The 19,788-nt window shown below is 41.5% G+C and overlaps 1 protein-coding gene across 3 annotated transcripts in view; it reads left to right on the forward strand.

Moving 5' to 3' along the window:
- Positions 1-19,788, forward strand: part of PLCB1 (phospholipase C beta 1) — a 408,255-nt gene that overhangs the window by 382,775 nt on the left and 5,692 nt on the right. Inside the window, exon 32 of one of the 3 annotated variants that reach the window (XM_080407722.1) lies at positions 2,939-3,003. The exons of the other annotated variants lie outside the window; for them this stretch is intronic. Coding sequence (XP_080263848.1) covers positions 2,939-2,977 — 39 coding nt within the window. The 3' untranslated portion in view covers positions 2,978-3,003. The remainder of the gene's footprint in view (positions 1-2,938; positions 3,004-19,788) is intronic. 3 annotated transcript variants of the gene reach the window in all.

The raw sequence follows: 19,788 nt of genomic DNA on the forward strand, positions 1-19,788 counted from the left end.
ATATACGTCTGCTACACTGGCGTCATTTGGATCCGGAGTGTCCTAATGGTGCAAGTGCACAGACTATATTGTTAAAAGCTCTATAAACTACAGGTTTTGAGTGGTGTGTACCCTACTTACAGCTAAATAGTTTTGTCTTGTAACCTTGTAATTTCCTATCACTGTGGAATTCATGCTATCCAGATATCTCTGTTACTTTCAGTGGACTGTGTTTTGATAAATAATCAAAGGGAAGATCCTCAGTTTGATTACATGGGGGGGGTGGGGGGGGGTGGGGGGGGTGTGTTATTGGGTTTTGGATGTTTCTTTTTTTGAAATGTTTACTTATTTTGGGCCTGATGTTCATCCTCCAGGTAGGTAAAACCTGTGCCTTGGCAGCTGTGTGCCTACTTGCACACTCAAATCCTGGCATGTGAGCACGAGCCAATACATACCTGCAGTCACCTGCATGCAAAGTAGACACACAGTTTCAGAAACCAAGATGTGTTCTTTAATAGGGAGGCTGGCTAAAACCAGTGCCAAAAGTAAGGAAAAATATTAAACTTGCACAAATGAAGGAATTTAACAAGAGGGTGCTTAGTAACGTTTTCCAAGACTGGTTTTAAGGGAATTTCTAATCAAACCTTAACCTGCCGCCTTCAGTAGTTACAAGCCTCGTTGAAGTAAGTAGGCCAACATCCACAGTAACAAAATGTTTGTGTGCTACAAACATATATGTGATTTTGTAAAAATTGCCAATTTTAAGTAAGGCACTTAATCTGATTTGCCTGTCAGTGGGAACACAAAACCAGTGAAGCGTATAGATCAAAGGGACAGAAAAATGAAGTGCATCAGGAAAAGTGATAAGGAACTAAGCAAAACAAAGTAGCTTTCTTTTTTCACTTTACATTTCACATTCTTGCTGCTACATTTTTTTCTGCTACAAACTGTCACCTTCTGCTTCCTCAGCTAATATTTTAGATTTGTTTTGCATGTCAAAATGGTGCAAGCTACCACAATCACTAGCACCCCATTTCGTGACCATCTTATACCCAACATGTATCTTAAAACACCATTTGTGTAAGTGTTAACGCGGTAGCTTTACAGCCCACTGCTACCAAGGTGAGAAAGAATTCAAGGAGAAAATAAATAAAATGGTTTAATTTATTTGTTGCTCACAATATAAGAAGGTGGCATAAGTTCCCTCACACAGAATTTCAGTCAAATGCAGCCACATTGTTAGCTAATTATATTTTTTTGCCTGCCATTTTGACTCAATTAGAAGGCATTTATGAATCTGCATGAAAGCAAAATGAGGACACAGTGCTCAGACGTATTGTTCTGCTTCTTCACCCATTACTAAGGAAGTGACTCAATAATTATATTCAATTTAAGAAAATGCTTTGAGAGGAAATGTTTTGTAACAAATTTTAAAAGTACTACTTCAGTTATGAAGCTATTTAGTCTTTAAATATTAAATGAGAAACTTTATTTTGTGCTATTGTCTATTTCTGTTTCTTTTTAAAGGTTTCAGTTTTCAATTTCATTTGTAACAAACCTGACAGCTAAGACAAAACACAGTTTACCGCAGTGAACTTGCATGCAGGTATTCCATGACTGACTCCCACCTAGTATCACCATATTACATGGGATGCCATTACAGCTCTGGCTCCTGGGCGATGTAAATACAATGTGACTGCGTGATAGAGTGTGATGGGTATGATGTGGGAAGTGTCAAGACTTTAGTGGTACCAACTGTATCATAAAAGAGCTGTGATTTAACTTCTTCCAGCAGAACAAAGTTCACCAATATAATAATGCAGTTACTATCCATATGAAGCGGTAAATCCCCTGATACTGAAATAACACTTATTTTAGAGTAAAACAAGACAGTTACCACAATAATCTAACACAACAGGGAATGACACGTACTGCAGCCACTTGAACGTGGCACGGCAATGTTATTTAAGGACCACACTTGGCAAGAACCAAAAGCTGGCCCATTTTTTTCAGTTCCTGGCTATAATTTTGAAGCCACCTTCTAGTAACTGCACAGACTAAAAAACTTGGGTCTTTTTGATTGCTGCTGGATTATCTTCAGGACATCTCTGATCCAGACCTTAGACCTCTTCAAGAGAGAGACTTTAAGTTCAGGATGCTCAGAGTGGTGCTTGATGAACCACAGCTATCCAAGCGAGTCCGCTCTGAGTAGCTGCCTGCAGCACGTCAGGGTCTTCTGGGTCGATGGGACAATCTGACAATCCTGCCACTCTTTTGAACTATCAAACCGAAGTTCCAGCCCCAGAGAGAAACACCAACTCAGGACAGAGGCGACTGAACTGTAGTAACATCTCCAGCAGCAGCGTGTCTCAAACCTGGTCACACTCAGGCACTGTGCAAGACTGACTGAAAGGGAATAGGCTGTCTGGTGAAGGGGCAGCACCACTCTTGTAAGCACTTGATGATGTCCTTGAAGGCTTTCCATCCATCCAGACTGCACTGAGTTTGTGGGATTAGGCACGATTGCAGTCTGAGGCCTTCCTGCAGCAATGGCCAGAGGTATTTTTTCAAGCACATGCTTCAGGTGGCATGGCTGATGCTCATTTCCTTCAGAGACATGCTTCTTTCCCCTTCCCAGAAAAAAAAGTGACACTTCTTGCAATGTGCATAAGCTGCAACTTTCACTAAACCCAGATCTCCCACATAACACAGTTGAAATATATCCTCTTGTAGTATGGAGTGACAGGTGGTGACAAAAAGACTGGTTTCTCTGACTAACGTGTACCTAGTCAAATATTAATGAGCCAGCACACAGAAGCATGAAGTATTCTTTTGTTTTTCATTAAGTGCATAGATTAAAGAGATGTTATTTTACTGTAATGCACAGAATTATGTCATTTCAGCTTAGAGTAATTGTTAATCGCATCAAATTGAAATGATCCTTGGTTTTGTTTTAAAGAGCATAGAAGAACAAGAAGTAGAGGAAAAACAGAAGTAGAAATGGAATATGAGACTATAGTGAAAGTGAGTGAAACATTCCCCTTTTTATCTAGTAATGCTAATGTTGTTTTCCTTTTACATGTCAAAACTAAGTCAGGAGCGTCCACGATTTACTGCCTGGTGGTTCTTCTGAAATCTTTGAGAATTATTATCTGCTAGCTGCATAACATAAGCTGCCACTGACCATTGCATCCTTTTTTATCCCGTGAAAGCAATGTGGCTTATTCAAATCATTCCCCACCCCATTGTCTCCCTGCTTGTTTTATTTATTGCTGCTTTTGCCCCACCTCAGTGCAGCGGTCAGGGACTGTGTAAAAGCATGATTATACAAGCTTTCTTTCCACAGCCCTTTGGGTCATCAGAATATCCTTTGTTCTCTGCTCACAGTAGCTGCAGTACTCTCAGATCAGAAAACCAGGCACTATGAAATGTCTCTTTGAAGGGGTAAAGAAGGTTGATGAGGGGAGGATGTGGGGGTAGGAATTGAGAGCATCTGACTGTAGAGGTCTGAGATGGGGAAAGGTGTTGAAGGTAGGAATTCTGGGTATGTCTAAAGATTAAGCTTACCAAGCAGATAAATTAAGGATTTGTCATCTGGGACACCAGAGTATGGGATAAAGAAAGGATTAACCAGGGCATCAAGCAAGAGGGAAAAATGGGGGACAAAGAGAAAGAATTTATGAAAGTGAATCAGTAAAAATGGATTAGTCAAGCCTAAAGGGGAAGCTTAGAGGTAAAGGAGTGAGTTTTTCAGGGAGGAGGAAGGGAACAGCAGGCAACTGGGGAAAGGCAGGCAAAGCCTGGAAGATGAAAGTATGTTAAAGTAAAAGAGGTTTTATCACTGCTTACAGAAGGGCTGATGATTAGAACGTGCTGATAGAAAGAACCATTATTTCAGGGGTATCTCTGCTATCAGCAGACACAATTATGTATAAGCAAACTTCCTGAAACCTCCCGTAAATACAGTCATGCCAGGAGATCTTGAGTTTTCACTGCCCAGGGGGTAGCAATAAGCCACACACCTTTGTCACTGAATCAGTGAATCCTGCTTGCTTTGTATTTTTATTTAATATTTCACCTTCTGCTGCTTTCTTCTGGAATGCTTTAGTATGCTTTGCTTGTCTTTGAGGAGAGAACCGCCGTGGCTTCTCGGTGAGGACTGAATTTGGTAACAAAACCTGCCTGTCTGCTGCAGTTACCTGGTTGCAAAGGACTTTGGTTAATTGCCAGGCAGGCAGTGTTTGCTTTTCAGCGTCCTCGGGCTCAACTCACACACGTGTGCGGGAGTAAAAGGAGCCTTCTCAAGAGAGCTGCAGCTCCTCGCTATGGAACATCCTTCTGTGGCTTTTCACCATCCTGCAGAAGGTCTTACCAGTTGTTCTGTAATTCATAGTCCCTCCTAATGACGACCAAGGCTCAGATTTGGGGACTACTCTTCTAGTCTGTGTGGTGCCGGTACCAGTGTTAGCAGTGATTCACCTTCAGCAGTGCCGAAGGCGCACACCTGCTGTGAGCACTCAGCATTGCTGTGCTGGTTCCTTGTGCTTTCCCCCGTGAGTTGCTTTATCAACCTGTCTAGGGTTTTATGTTTGTTATTTTTTTAAGTACTTATCATGTGTACTTCTGTGGACATGTACTGGCAAGAAAGAAGGAACCAACTCTGTACATTTGATCTGTGCCTTGCACAAGACAAATTGACTTCTATACTTTACTGCAAGGTAAATGCTACATAAGTTTGCCTGATAAAGCGTGACTATAACTTGATTTGTCAGGCTTTTTTGCTGTGAATCACCTGTCTCTGCCCACATGGACACGAACATATTCTTCATGTATCTATACATATCATTACATGCTTATAGTTTATTTAAATGTTTTTATTGTTGCAAAATAAGTGATCGTTTTTTCAAACACTTGTTAAAAATAACACAATTCTAAATATAGTTTAATTATCATTGTGGTAAGGTGAAAGATTGAAACTGCTAGGCAGGGCCTAGATTTCATGAATGTTGTTCTCCTGTTGGACACAAGGGAGGCAACTAAGAGTGTACATTTCCTGAGCAAAGTACTTGCAAAGGAAGAAGGTGCCAACATATTCATTATGGGCTCTAGACAGTATTCAGAAGAGTGACTTACTGAAGATGGCAAAATTGAGTTGGCAGTTGCTCACTAGGGAACTGGGATTTCTTTGTTGTTTGTGTGTAAGTGTCACGAGAATATTGATTTCTCTTCCTGAGGGATGTTTGGTCTTCCTTTCTTGAAAAGCAGGAGGATAGGAATAGAGCTGGGCTGCCTTGAAACAACTCAGTGAACATTAAAAAAAAACAGAAGTACTTGTTTAAATTCTGTTCTCATCATACATCACATTTTAAACTATTCAAGGCCAACCTCATATCACCTGCCTGGGTCAAATTAGGTTATCTTGGGACGATGGCAGGGACCTGGGCAAATCCAGTTGCTCCTGCAGTTAGAAGGAAACCAGACCTCTGAGAAGAAGAATAGAACATATGGCATGGAGCTCATAGGGCAAATTATTTCACAACCTGCTCATCCTGAAGGCTAGTATTTCTACAAACTATTAGTGTAGACCAGGGGTCCTCAAACTATGGCCCACGGGCTGGATACAGCCCCCCAGGGTCCTCAATCTGGCCCCCGGTATTTACAGACCCCCCCGCCGGGGGTTGGGGGGGAACCAAGCAGCCGCAGATGACTGCCTGCCACTGCATCTGCGCGCCGGCCCCCTGTGTAAAAAGTTTGAGGACCCCTGGTGTAGACAGTAGCTGATCTGTGGTCCTTATTGGGTTATTTATATTAGTACACTTAGAAGTGCCTGTTTGGATCAGTTTTGTTCCGCAGGGTGTTACGTAGGTCAGTGAGATCTCAGTGTGGTATTTGCACCCTTAAAATGGTCCTTTCTGCTGAAAATTCTGCAGGTTCAGTTTTCAAAGCAGAGATTGGGTTTCAGGATTCAGTATTCCTGATAGGATTGACGGCCTTGGCAGCAATTAAATCTTTCTCTGTTCTTTTAGTAATACACCTTATACCACACAGCTTGGATGCTGCTGGAGTTGATGTGTGATAGATATATAAGCCTGTAATGCAAAGTAGCATGGAAATTGTAGAAGCTCCTGGGAACAATGACTCACTGTCACTCTTTTTCTCGGGGGACCATTGTAATTCTGAGCAGGTGCTCACACTCTCCATGACATAATGGAATAAATTCTGCAGTACCTTCTTCCCAATTCCACGACAGTGTTAATGTCTCCTTTTGGCCTGGAATACCCTTCATTCCCATTTGTATTCAGACAGGCACTACTGTGGCTCCCACTTGAAAATACTAATTGGTTGAAAATTAATTCAATTTTTTAAATTATTACTTAACTTTTTACTTTTTAAGATTTTGGGGGTTGGTTTTGTTGAGTTTTTTTAAGACTGGGCTTAATTTCTTGTAATATCAGTTGCCATTTAATGGTTGCGTCTCCCTCGTAAGTAGATTTAGTTCAGTGATATAAACCATGTTTGAGGATTTTACATAGGCCAAGATCCTCTCTATTGGCTGCTGCAGGAATTGGTACAGTGTGAAAAAGCAGTAAGCCTGCCCGCAGGTCCAGATCTTTTACGTGACGTAGGTACCTGTTTTTCCACCCAATCACCAGTAAAGCAGAGAGTACATACTGTAAATATGAATGTTGCCAGCTAAGGACTGACATATCCTGTGCCCTGCTATATTCATTTTTGCAAATTTTTCTGGGCACATAAGTAAGCTTCACCACCCAGTCTTCCCAGTGTGGTCATCTGTTACAGGTGTCCACCATGACAATGTCCATTTTCATTTCCAATTCCCTCATTACCCAGAGACTTTCAGCAGGTCCCTCTCTTACAATATGCTGGTGGCCAGAAAAAGAATAAAGATGTCTGACGAGTATCTCAGCAAAGACCTTCTTTGTACCTGTCCTCCCTGAACGACCTGTGTCTTTTGTATATTTCAGTAACATGATTTTTTCTACGAAATCTGTGTTTACACCAATGAGGTCATGATTTTGATTTACTTAAAAATAATCATATGCTTTCCCTTTTTCCACTATTTTGTGAGTACGTGAATCCACAAGCATATAGACATGTCTTAAGAGGATTGATTCGGTATTCACCCTTGTGTCTCTCCTATAACCATTTATTAATATTACAAGGAGCACTTTTTTAATAAACATGCATATAATAGAGAACATTTTTAGTGTCTTTTAAAAGTCACATATCAAGTGCAGGATACTGACATCAGGAAATCTCACAGTGGCTAGGCTGAACGTTAAAGGGGCTGTCTTTTTTTTGTGCACAGAAGTGTAAGCCGCTATTGTCTGAGGCGAAAAAGAGCTGTATTACACACGGAAAGTTGGCTGCCCAATGCTCTGCCTTTTCTTATTTAAAAGCACAATTCAGCGCAGGATACAGGAGGCAGTAAGGTGGAACAGCTCTGTACCTGCTGGTATAGCATGCAGGGAAGACTGACAGCAAGCTGCTGCCGTTTGCCTGACTTTAAAGAAGCATCACTCTCAGGTATGATTACCTCCGTCAGGCATGCTTTTCAACGCAGAGTATTGCAGCTGCTTTCTTTCTAATCCCTATGGCAGGAAGACACCATTCCCATGATCTGTTTGAATCATCTGAATGTTACATTTGACTCTTCGTTCGTGCTGCAGTTGTAGAGGATTTGGGAAAAAACCCACCTATCAATTCATGGCTGCACTTTTTAAAATAATTCCACTTCACTTCCCATCATCAGTGCCACTGAGGAAAGCGGCTGCAGGCAGCAGCCGTGACTGATGTGGCAGTCCATGCTGTGTGCCTCTGACAGATGCCAGCATGAACCATCTATAATGGTACAAATGCCAAATTGTCGTTTCAGTGTATCAGTGAAGCAAAATATGACCAGACAAGAGAAATTCAGTTGTCCTAAGGTCTGTTCTGCAAAGACAGCAAGGCTTAAAAGAGTGGGTTGAAGCCTTCTTTGAGAGCCTAGGGCCATAACAGCAGGAGAGAGAGAGAAACTAAGAATGGTGCCTTCCTCTGATGTATAGACCAGATGTTCCTCTGCAACCAGCCTCCCTCTAACTTCTAAAGAAGTAACTATTTAAAATTTCCCATCCACATTTACCTTGCATTTGGAAATGATCCCGTTGCAGAATCTTCTTAATCAGCTATCCTTCGGGTTATATATGTTGCTGTCCTTCTTTTGCATTAATCACTGGAGTTCTTTTCTTTTTTGTCTGAAAACAGTCATACCGTTCGACCGGAAAATGAATGCACTGAAAATGCAATACTGCAAATTAAACACGTGGATAACAGCTTGTAGCTCCAGTAGTCTGTGTTAACATGTGACAAGACAGAATAGTAAACTGAGGGAGTTCTCCTGTGAATTCCGTGCCCCCATTATCTCTCCTTCTTTATCCGAAGGGCTGAGGAAACCTTTTTTGTTAGCCAAGACAGCTTGGTGCTTTGGCTTAATTTTCATTGCATAATTTTAAATACAGATCGTGTCTACAGTGCTGCAATTAATGGATAGCCTAAAGACTTATTATTTCAAACTAATTGATATGTAAGAAAGTTTAAATAACATCAGTGATAAGAAATTTTTAGGAATAACTTCTGTAACTAACTGAGAATAATCTTTTTGCCGTTATGGAGAGTAGCAGATGACTTAATTATTCACTCACCATCACTAAATGTAATGCCTGTCTGTATTTCTATAGTTCTAAACACATTTCCATGAGATGGGGGAAAGATGATGACATTTTATAGTCATTGTATTGTCATTCTAAAAGGGTTTTTTTGCAAGTTAATAATCTCATTTCTGATACTTGTCTACCATCATTTGGAATACTCCCAAAATTCAAGATAAACGTCTCTTATCCTCAACAAAACTGTGTACTCTACACATATTTTAAATAGAGCTTTAAACCAAGCAGCCAATGTTTTTAAAGTATTCTTTTGCTTCTTCAAATAACTTGATCACTTATGAAAGGCTTTTATTTTTCTAGTGTTCATTAAACTTATCTTCAACTAGATCGTGATCAGAATTGGCATCAGAGAATACACTGTAAAGTTGTAAGAACTCTCAAAAATTTTTTAATGTTTTTGGAAGATGTCAAGTACCAAAGTAATAATAAAACACTGACAGAGCATTAAAAAGATAAGTTCTTATAATGGAAAGAGGTTTTGTTTTACTGCCAGTTGTGGGTTTTTTTCTTACTAAGGTTTTGCATGGTACCAAACTTTTCAAAGATAGAAGCTACCAATAGTGATACACATAAATGAAATCAGATTAAAAACAAATAGGAGCTCTAAGGAGATCTTATTATACGTTTTGATGGCATGCTTCTCAGTGGAAAAAAAAAACAAAGGACTTGGTGAAGTTCCATGAGTTCATCTCTGGTGAACTAACAATGAACTGCATTGACTTCAGAAGCAGAGAAGCTGGGGACCAAATCCAGCACACGCTGATGTCAGCAGAAGAGCTCACTCTTCCTATAGTAGGCTTGAGATCTGGAGGGAGGCCACAGTGTGACATCCACCTGCTGTGGCCCACTGAGACCAGTGAGGAAAGGAAGTACCAAAGGAACTGATTCTCTAAGTAGTTTTAATTTGTAGTATCCCTTATTTTCCTGTCTCTGCTGGCTTCTAGGGAATTTGCATCTCCCTTTTCCTGGCAACAGGAAGGTCTGACCACAAAAGTCAGCAGTGCTATTGGCAGTATCATTAAAAGGTCTGTTCAAGAGGACTTTAAGATGTTCCACTGCACGGCAAGATGAAAAGCATGCTATGGTGCAGACTTGCAATGTGCAAGCACTGTGACACACACATTTTCTATCACCATAGCTCACTGGACGTATTCCACTGTGCTAGGGAAGAGTTGACCTCAGCATCTGTGCTGGCTGGTTGGACTGCAGTATGATCAGGGTAGTAGTCCTTCACCCATAATAAGTATTAAGAGGGCAAAACACCTTCAGCTGTTTCCCTTTTTCATGGAGCTCAGGTGCTCAACAGAAACCCAGAAACCTGTTTGTGGTCAGGTCTGGACACGAGAATGGCATCTGACCACCTCTGTGGAAATCTGTTATCCTAGCTGTCTGTTGAAGCAGGCTTGGATTTTAAGCAGCAATGTCCTGTTTCCTAGACTCTTCCGTGCTGTGCTGTTTCCTTTAAATCGCTAAGACAAGACAGTTGAGAACCCTGAACCTCCCAAACACGATTTTTGCACGTCTCCATTTTGAGTCAGATTACCTTCAGACCTCTGTTGGGGAAGGAGTATGCGCTTCATGTTATTTTGTGCCAGTAGTTCCATTATTTGAGCTGGTTAGTTTGTGCCTGTACTTACATGGTTGTCAGTACTGTAGATCCAAAACCCATCAAAGTCAATCCCTGTCATCCTGTAAACTTCAGCAAGCTTTGGGTATGCCCTTTAGCAGGCATGAGTTCAAGCTGCTCGGCGTAGCAGTGGGACGGGCTTTGCCCTGTTTATCCAGCTTTATGAAGTTACCTTATATGTCAGTTTTTGCATCGCAGGATGCTTGCTGGACGTCACTGAAATAAAGGTTTCTGCATGGTTCATTTAAACTTGATGGATAATTAGAGTTGCCTGAGTTTGCAGTAGTCAGTGCTAATATGACCTTTGGAAAAGATGTTTAAATAAAAAACAACTGAACTGAAATATTAATCCCTTGAACTTAATCATGAGGATGGCTCCATTAACCTCTCATTGCATAGTGCTGCTTAATCCAGTAATAATAGTACAGACAAGAAGAGGAGGTTTTTATCCTTTTAAGTTCATTCTAGTATTAGGAAGTAAAAACCTTCAGGCTATTTTTAATTAGGTTGAACCTCTGGGCGGAGCCGCTTTTACATTAAGCTATAAAGTTTTTAAGAGTTACAGTTAAAATTCCACACTAATTTTGCTTCTCAAGTAAAAAAAAAATAAATGTGTTGTGTAATGCAGCATGAAACAATGAGAAGTGGTAGATATATGGATCAAATAATGGTGGAAGTAGAGAAATTAAAGATACTATATATAAACACAGAGCAGCCATAAACAGTATTAGACTCTGTATCCTTAGTAAAAATGATTCATCTTCATTCGATGTTCATAATTACATAATATATACATATTATACCAATATATAAATCTAAATAAAGTCCCAACTTTTTGTCGTTGTTAAACTCAGCCTCAAAACTTTCCTGACACTTGGAAGTACAAAGGCCAAAATACTGAACCATCATTTCTGGAAGATGGAAAATGAGGGACAGTGGTTCTGTCCCTACTGTTAAACTTCTGCCAGGTTCTAAATAGATTTCTTTTTCGTTAGCTTGTTATGTTAGAAAATAATGGGTCAGACTAAATTGCTTCATCATTTGGGGAGAAAGCACGTCTCTGCTAGTAGTAAAGAGGAAGCCAGATTCATGTTGGGGCGAGCTCAGAGGAGGCCACGGAGATAATCAGTGGGCTGGAGCACCTCTCCTATGGAGACAGGCTGGGAGAGTTGGGGTGGTTCACCTGGAGAAGCGAAGGCTCCGGGCAGACCCTCTGGCAGCTTCCAGTACCTGAAGGGACCCTCAGGAAAGCTGGAGAGGGACTTTTGACAAGGGGTATGTAGCGATAGGACAAGGGGTGATGGCTTTAAGCTGAACAAGTGTAGATTTAGATTAGATATTAGGAAGAAATTCTGTACTGTGAGGGTGGCGAGGCACCGGCACAGGCTGCCCAGAGAAGCTGTGGCTGCCCCATCCCTGGCAGTGTTCAAGGCCAGGCTGGATGGGGCTGGGAGCAGCCGGGGCTGGTGGGGGGTGTCCCTGCCCGTGGCAGGGGGGTGGGAGCTAGATGATCTTTAAGGTCCCTTCCAACCCAAACCATTCTGTGATTCACGTTGTTAATGAGTTAGGAAATATTTTGGAATAGCCTTCGCTGTTACAAGGGATTACAGAACTGCAACTACTTGAAAAGATTTTCAAAGAAACTTCTAAGGCTTTGATCTTTATTCATGGCGTCCTTGCTTTCTAGTCTAAAAACATTCATTTTTAACAGGATATTAACAGAAGGACTGACTGCTCAGTAATTTTCCAAGCAGACTTTTCAGTGAAGCTCCATCCTGCAGAGGCTTTCTGATGTGAAGAGATATAGTCAGTGCAAGGTAAACTTCAAAGTGCAGCGTAAGGCTTTATCAGTGTGATTATTTTTTGAACTAATGATGGCTTACTTCTAAATCTCTCTGCAGTTCCCTGACAGTTATGGATGACGTGGAAATTATAGTGAGCATGTATCTTAAGAAACAAGCTGTCTCAAGATCGGCAGACCCCTGTGTATGTTAGGAGCTCTTACTACTCACAACAGGCTTGAGAGTCTGGGCTGAGTAGGAAGGGCAGAGCAGGGCATTGCAGTGAAAGGAGGTGCCAGACTTAATCGTAGCGTGACTCTGTTCCTTTTCCATTGAGTAGCACAGTGATGCCACTAGAGAGAGACACAGGAAAATAGATTATTTATTTCCTTTTCTTTGTCGTATTTGAGAAGAAATCTCTGCTCGGCGGGAATTCTCTGCAATACTGATGGGACCTGTTAGAGATGTCCTGCTGAGACTCAGACACAGGCAACACTATATCTATTAGCAAGGTGGATGTGAAAGACTGAAAAACACATTGTTAAACTGTATTCAGAGCTCAGTTTAGGCAAGCATCCAAAAGCTGTGCTGTGGGTTTCACCACATGGTTTTCATATCTTTACTTCATCAGCTCCTGAGTCCTCACACAGGAGGCATTCAGCACCTGATGCTTTCTTTTCTTGTCTCTCTCCTCTTTCAAAAATAGCCAGAATCTCTCGCTCTGTGGGGCACCACCACTTTTAGGGAAAAACACACTGTACATAAAGTGGCCCTGCAGATTCCAGGGTCCCCTGGAGACATCCTGCTTGGCTGTCATGGTGCTGCACAGCTCTCAGAGCCCTGTGTTCTCCGGCCCTCCCGGGATTTGAAATATTTCTGGAATATACTGTTGCTGTTATAACCTCAAGATGTCATTTAAAAGGAGTTTCCAAGGGACTGTTACGACCTCTTGAGCTGAGAATTACAATCCTGCTACTCTTCCAAGGCCTGTGCTGTTGGACAGTCAGCTGCCTGTTTACAGGGTGCCCTGGAAGCATCGTGGAAGTAGCAAAAAAATTACTTGTTAGAAGGTAATAGATGCCCTGATTTGTTGTTGTTTGTTTTGAAGACCTTACCCAAAATATGGACAGTGCTTTATAAAAGGACTAATTAAAAAGCTGTATTTGAGCTATGTCGCTACAGTTACTTATCCTGGATCCACCCCAATAAACTAAGGGCAGTATGTGATGGTAGTTGAGACTTTCTGCATTTATTGCATTGAAACTGAGCAGATTCTTTTGCTTACAACGAAGCTAAATTATTCCAGTGATAATGAAAAAAAGCAGAATCTAGCCTTAAAATGTTATACATGCACATAGAGAAGGGATTTTTCTCCCATTCATACTAGCTCAAATTATCTTTATTCGTATGCATAATGAGATGCATAGGTCACATATTTATGGAGTCATCAAAAAAAGCTTGACAGCTTGAGAAAGCATTTTATCCACAAAAAGGAAACAATTACACGAAATAGTTATCAGAAAGAAGAGTGATTCCAAGTATACAGCTTACAAGGCACAGAACACAGCTTTGCATGAGAATAAACTGCTGTACTTTTGAAGAAATGGGAAACAGAATTTAATTGTGAAGAAAACCCTCCCATAGAGGATTTAAAGCTATCTCTTTAAAGAAAATGCAAGAGATCTGAAATTACTACTAACAATACAACTGCCAGCAGGAAAAGATCACCAGTTTAGGCTTTAGCTGTAAGGAGCTTCTCCAACTCAAAAGTTTCCAGCGAAGGTAATATATAATACATGTATAACCTGGGCAACACTGATGGGCATCTTATCACTCAAACATTTATTTTTTAATTAGCTCTTGGAATAGGTGTTGGTTTACTATACAGAAAGGAGTTTCTTTATGAGAGTGTTAAAAATGTAGGAGCCCAGGTCCCAGGTTTCTTCACAGTCCCATTGGTTTAATTGAGTTTGCAGTTAATAAAGGTGGAGACGCAGACTGATGAAGGCCCTGAGGTTACAGGCTAATGCCTTGAGACAGCAGATATTAGAGGACTCATTTATATGGGGACTTGCACATTAGGGAGACACGAGCAAATCACTTGTGCTTTGATAGGAAAAGACACAAAGCTGAAACTTGGAAGATAACAGGGGAAGTCAAAGGGGGATTATATGAATCGGGGAAGATAACACAGTGTAAGGTTTCTAGACTCCTTGACCTGTGAAATGCTTCAGGTGTTACAGCGAGGCTCTTTTCAAGACCGTCTTGGGACAGTTTTTGAAGGAGCCTATCTGGACGGTGCACCCTGTTGACATGGGAAGGCAGGGGTGGAACTAATGGATCAGTCAAAAATACATCTACTCCTGAGCAAGTGCTCCTGGGGCTCAGGAAAAGCACAGAGACCTTGCGGGGCAGGAGGGTCAGCTTGGTGTGTTAGACCTTGTGCGAAGGACTAGGGGAGCTTCATCTGGCAGAAGAAGGGTGTGGTGTGGGGCTGGCAGAGAGAAAGTCCGGGGTTTGGTGTCCCTTGTGTCTCTCATGGTCTCAAAAGTAACCATTATTTGAAAACGTGGTGATGGGCATGGACCAAGACTGAGATGTCCTTGTCTGAGGGCAGGAGTCATTAATGGGAGCTTTCCAGTCGATGTAAAGCCATATCCTGCACTGGCTGTTATTTACCTAGTGCAGTGCCATTCCTTGTGCCGTTTCTGATAATGAGTGCCCTTAGGTTTTCTTTAATGATTCCACTCTCCTGCATCTTTTGAGATAAAACCTCAGCTACCTGAATAGTTTCATTTCACGCTTAGCTATGTTGTCCTTGAGTAGCTATGTTAAGCCTAAATTTTAACAAGGTGGCACGTTCCTTGCTTGCAGTCACTGAGAGAAAAAGATAAAGAGAGTATTTAGGTGCTCTCTGCACACGTAGAGTTGTTAACTCCTCTCCCAGGCCTGGATAAACAGCTTCCCCAGAATGTGCATTTCCCAGTCACCATCTTCTGCAGCCCCCTGTAGCATGCGGCATGCTGCAGAGGGACTGCAGCCACGAGGCATGAGGACAACTAAGCAATGGTTACTCCTTTGCTTTCCCAGCAAGTGGAGGGAATAACGTGGTCCTTCAGAAGAAACTCCTACTGTTTCCAATTAAACAAATATTGCTGCCTATAAATCACTTGATCCCCGAGCTCTGTTCCTCAATTTCACTCTCCCTGTTATCGAGCCTCCATCTGCTTTTAACAATTCTTGCTGCTCATATATCTTTTAATGCTGTATCCCTCCAGAATGGCTTTCTAATTAAGTAAGCTCTGAAAATGAGAGGCAGCAGAACAGCAGCTTGCTTGCTGTCTGTACCCTTAATCTGGGAGTCCTATGTGCTATTTTGGAAGCTAAATTGAGGTCGCTGACATTATGCATATTTGTTGTCTGATGCAGTCTTAAAAGCCCCGAATCCTCTATTCAAACTTATCTTTAGGCACATGGGTCAAACATTTGAGGGAAGAAAAATAAGTATTTGGAGCTTTAGCAGATTTAGAGAAACAAGGGAGGAGTGAGAAAGGGGCCACAATCTCAGACCAGTATTTCTGCTGCAATATGCTGTCACTGACTAGCAAAAAGATCAGTGTTGCTGGTGTTAACAAAACAAACATTTCCAATGACATGTGAAAAGGAAAATGGGAGCTTTACTAAATAGAAATATCCTCTAGAGGTTGCAGTCCCCTTTTTGTTAAGGATCATGGAGTGACCAGTTATTGCCTCTTGTCAAAATACATTCTGCTGAAATTGCACAGAAGCAATTAATGCAGTTGAGTTTCTCATCAGTAAAACAAAAAGAACAGGTACTGTTTATGTGGAATTAAATATTATACTGCATGTGGGTAGTGCTACAGTAATTATGGATACAAATTAGTATCATATTTCAACTGGTGAATAAACACAATAACCAAATACCAAAAAAAAAAAAAAAAAGTAATTATTTTGATATTTTGCTGCCCTCTGCCTCAAGGGAAAATAATGCAACTCAAAAATTTCTCACATTTATAATCAGAATTCAAAAATTCTGAATATCTTTTTAAAAATTGAGAATAAAGGGTTTGCTGTTGGAAACATCAGAGATTGTTGTGAGATACCAAACTGTTTAGTCCTCAGAGTGCATTTTTTTACCTGGATTGTTGAGCAAGGATATTTGGATTATTTTTCATTCATAATTCACTGCATCATTCAGTGAAAGAAAGAGTGTGATCAGGGAAACAAAGTATTTATGAATAATGCAAAATATGATAGATTTAAAAGGAGAGAGAAAATAAACACAAAACTCCAAAACTGGCCTTACAGAAAACTTGCAAGTGGAATGGAAAATCTGTTACTTAAAAGAGTTTATTTGGAGTTATATCAAACTTTTGCAGTGGAAGAACTTTATCAAAACAAATATGGCCATAGTTAATGATTTTTTATTCAAAAAAGTTGCATTTTGGTGGGGCTTGTTCACCCAGATGTCTAACTAGTTGTATTTCATACATAACTTTCTCAAAATATTTTTGCTTGAAGATTAATTGTTTAAATGCTTTTTAAGTAGTGACTTTTCTGTTATTTTTGAGTTGAAAATATATTTAAAAAAAACATGTGAACTGGCACGATTCCCAGTCTATGTGGAAGTGGGTTGATTTTGCATCAGATGCCGCTGGCATGGGATCTTACATCAGGAGAATGATGCTACGAGGTCACACCACTGTGCAAACCAAGCATGCAGTATCTCAAGCTGTATGGGGAAGGAAAAGAGGGGAAAATTGTTTGGAAAACACTTTCATTACTAACTTCCGAAATGCCACTTCTAAGGTACAACGGGAAAGAGCAGCAGTGTTCACATTAACAGCTTCAAAGGTGTTGCTCTGGCAGGAAGGGAGATGGGTTGGACATGGTTTCCCCCCCAATTTCCCTTTCCCTTGAGCTGCCAAAGTGAGGGGGGGAGGTCAGATGGAAGCGGTGCTGCGTATCAGCTGCTGTGTATCCACCTCTTGTCTTCAAGCTCTCCTGGTAACTTGTGCTGGCAGCACATTGCGTTTTTCATGTGATCGTTTTATTTTTGTTCTTGGTAGAAACATAAGTTCATTAGATCACATTGCAAGTATGCAAAAGTCTACAGGGGCTTGATCAGGATAGTCTGAGCCCACAATTTCTGCTTCTGTAATTATTGATCACAGTTACTGTTTTTAATGTTCTGGTCACTATTTTAATACTATGTTATTTTGGTAGTTTTAATAATAACAGCTAGGTATAACTGCTATAAATAATTTTAATAATACTGTCCATTTCCTTTTCTGAGGGAAAAAAAAAAATGTTCCTTGCTTTAAGCTGAACAACCACGTTCATTTTGCCCTCGCACATTCCAAGGAAGGGTTGCTGAGGCCTTTCTCTGAATGATGACCCTTTTTGGAAAGCAATTGTAGCCAAGGATGCCAAGGAGCCCTTTTAATTAAAAGAAAATGTGAGCTGATCAGCTGGACAGCTGGCTGGCTGCCAGGAGCTCTGCTCACCAAGGCATGGGCTTACTCATGTATTTCTGTCCCTACAGCTAGGGGCTGTGTTGGTTGTAGTCATGGTTCAAAGGATACGGTGGTGTTCATCCAGGGCACGAGAGTGCATGAGCCAAGCCCCGCCGTCACCCACACCGCCTAAACAGCTGGCTGAAGTCAGGCGGGCTTCCCTGTGGAAACCCTTGTGGGGTGTAGCTGACAGGGGTAGGACAGTCGCAACCAAAGCCTTGCCATATCTACTGTTGTTTTGAGCAGGACAAGTTGGTGGCCCAGTGGTCCACAGCCTGTTCCGAGCCTGCGCTGGTGGATGTCTAGTTTGATATGCAATCATATAAATGGAATGGAGGAGAGTCTTTGAAACTAGAGGCAGCTGAGGATAATAATACTGATACCGATTTTGTAAAGCTTATGTGAGTATCAGCTGATGTTTTTAAACCAGTACTATTGGGTAAAAAAAAAAAAAAAAAAAAAGGTAAGTATGCAGAAACGTAACATTCAAGAGTTAGAGCTTCTGGCCACAGCCAGCAAGAGTGCCTGATGCATTCATCTGTCCCCAGGGACCCCACTGCAAACACTTGGTGATGGCTCCAAATTCTGAAGTATTAACTCATTGCCTGTAAGTAAAGTACATGGGAGTGTGATTTACCTGAACAAGAAATAATGTGTCCAACCCCTTGTGGGATGCTAAAGCCACATGGAGATGACATTAAGTAATTTTTGTTAGGGGTTGAAGAGGGGACAGAGCATCTGTAAGAGGGCAGATAGTGAGATAACAGCAGGAAGAGGAAGAAGGTTGTTATGTGTTAAGGGGAAGAGTGGTCCAGACAATGATCTGCCTGTCTAACCATCAGTCTCATTTTTCCCCCTTTGGCTGGCGCCAAAATCCTAGAAGCAATTGTAGGTCACCTTGTTTAGTAGCTAGAGAGCAGAGCGGTCAGGGTAGGTGGACTTGTGATGGGAAGCAACTCAAGGGGACAGCAAACTGAACAGTAAGGCCACATTGGGCTGGAGTCTGGTGGGGTGCTGGTTGTGCAGAGAGGTTTTTACTTACACACACACACTGACTTGGCACCTTGTCGTGCCATCAGCAAGCGAAATAGAAGACATACATGACTACTGCTACTAGTGGGAGCGCAGCTTTCCATTAGGAATGAACCGTAATGTCCCTGTAAATCCACAGGACATGGTTATCATCTAATAGAAGGACACAGAGGCTTTTAAAAGGAAAACAACTGGGTTGTTTGACCCAGCTGGCTTTAACAGGCAACTTGTTTCTTTAACCTTGACCCACAGCTGTTTGCCAGTGTTTTGCCCAGGGCTGGCTGTTTAAGGAGAAACACAGCCAACGCACTGTGAGACCGTTGTGGGTTTGCAAGCCCCACGCTGGTGAAGAAGACTTCAGTGAGGGGTTGGGTCTGGCAGTGCTGTGGCTGTGCTGCACCCAGGCTCGCCTGTTGTGCTCATCAATGTAGATGGAGTCTTGTGTGATTGCTCGGGGGTCAGGGAATGGGCTCTGAGGTGCTTGTCTGAAGCTGAGCAAGGGGAAGGACTGGCAGTGCCTTTGAAATCAAAAAGAAAACTAGTTTTTACACACAGTTGCAGTTTTAATCAACCCTCCTTGTCTACTGCCTGCTCCTTCTCAACTATCTTCAACCTTCTCATGATTAGACGTCTATATAGGCTGTCTCTGGGGACGCTGATGAGAGAGAGGTCGCTCCAGACTCAAGTCTTTTCTGTTAAACGCTTGACTTAGGGGGGGATTATCCACTGGAGGCGCTTCAGGAGGTGAATATTAGGCGCAATTGCTATCTAACAACATGCTTATAGTTGCACTGGGTTCATGTAATGTTCAGTTTCTGAGGGATTTCAAATATTTCTATTGCTCTTAAACCTAATTAAGCAAATCAAGGTTCTGAAGGAAGTTGAGAGTCAGGAGACTTCCTCTGACTTTTGATTTTTATATACCTCCTTCTATACCTGAGGTGTCCAAAATTCACAAATTCAGTAAATCCATGTACGACAATGAGGTGGGGAAATGCAGCAGCCCATCTCTGGCTCAGACACTGCTGTAGAAAGAAATTCATGCCCTTTTATAAAGCTTTCTCTTCCAGTGCCCTGGAGCCTTCCCTATGATTCCGAGATTT

Source organism: Falco punctatus, assembly GCF_963210335.1.
Source record: "Falco punctatus genome assembly, chromosome: 12".
Taxonomy (NCBI): Eukaryota; Metazoa; Chordata; class Aves; order Falconiformes; family Falconidae; genus Falco; species Falco punctatus.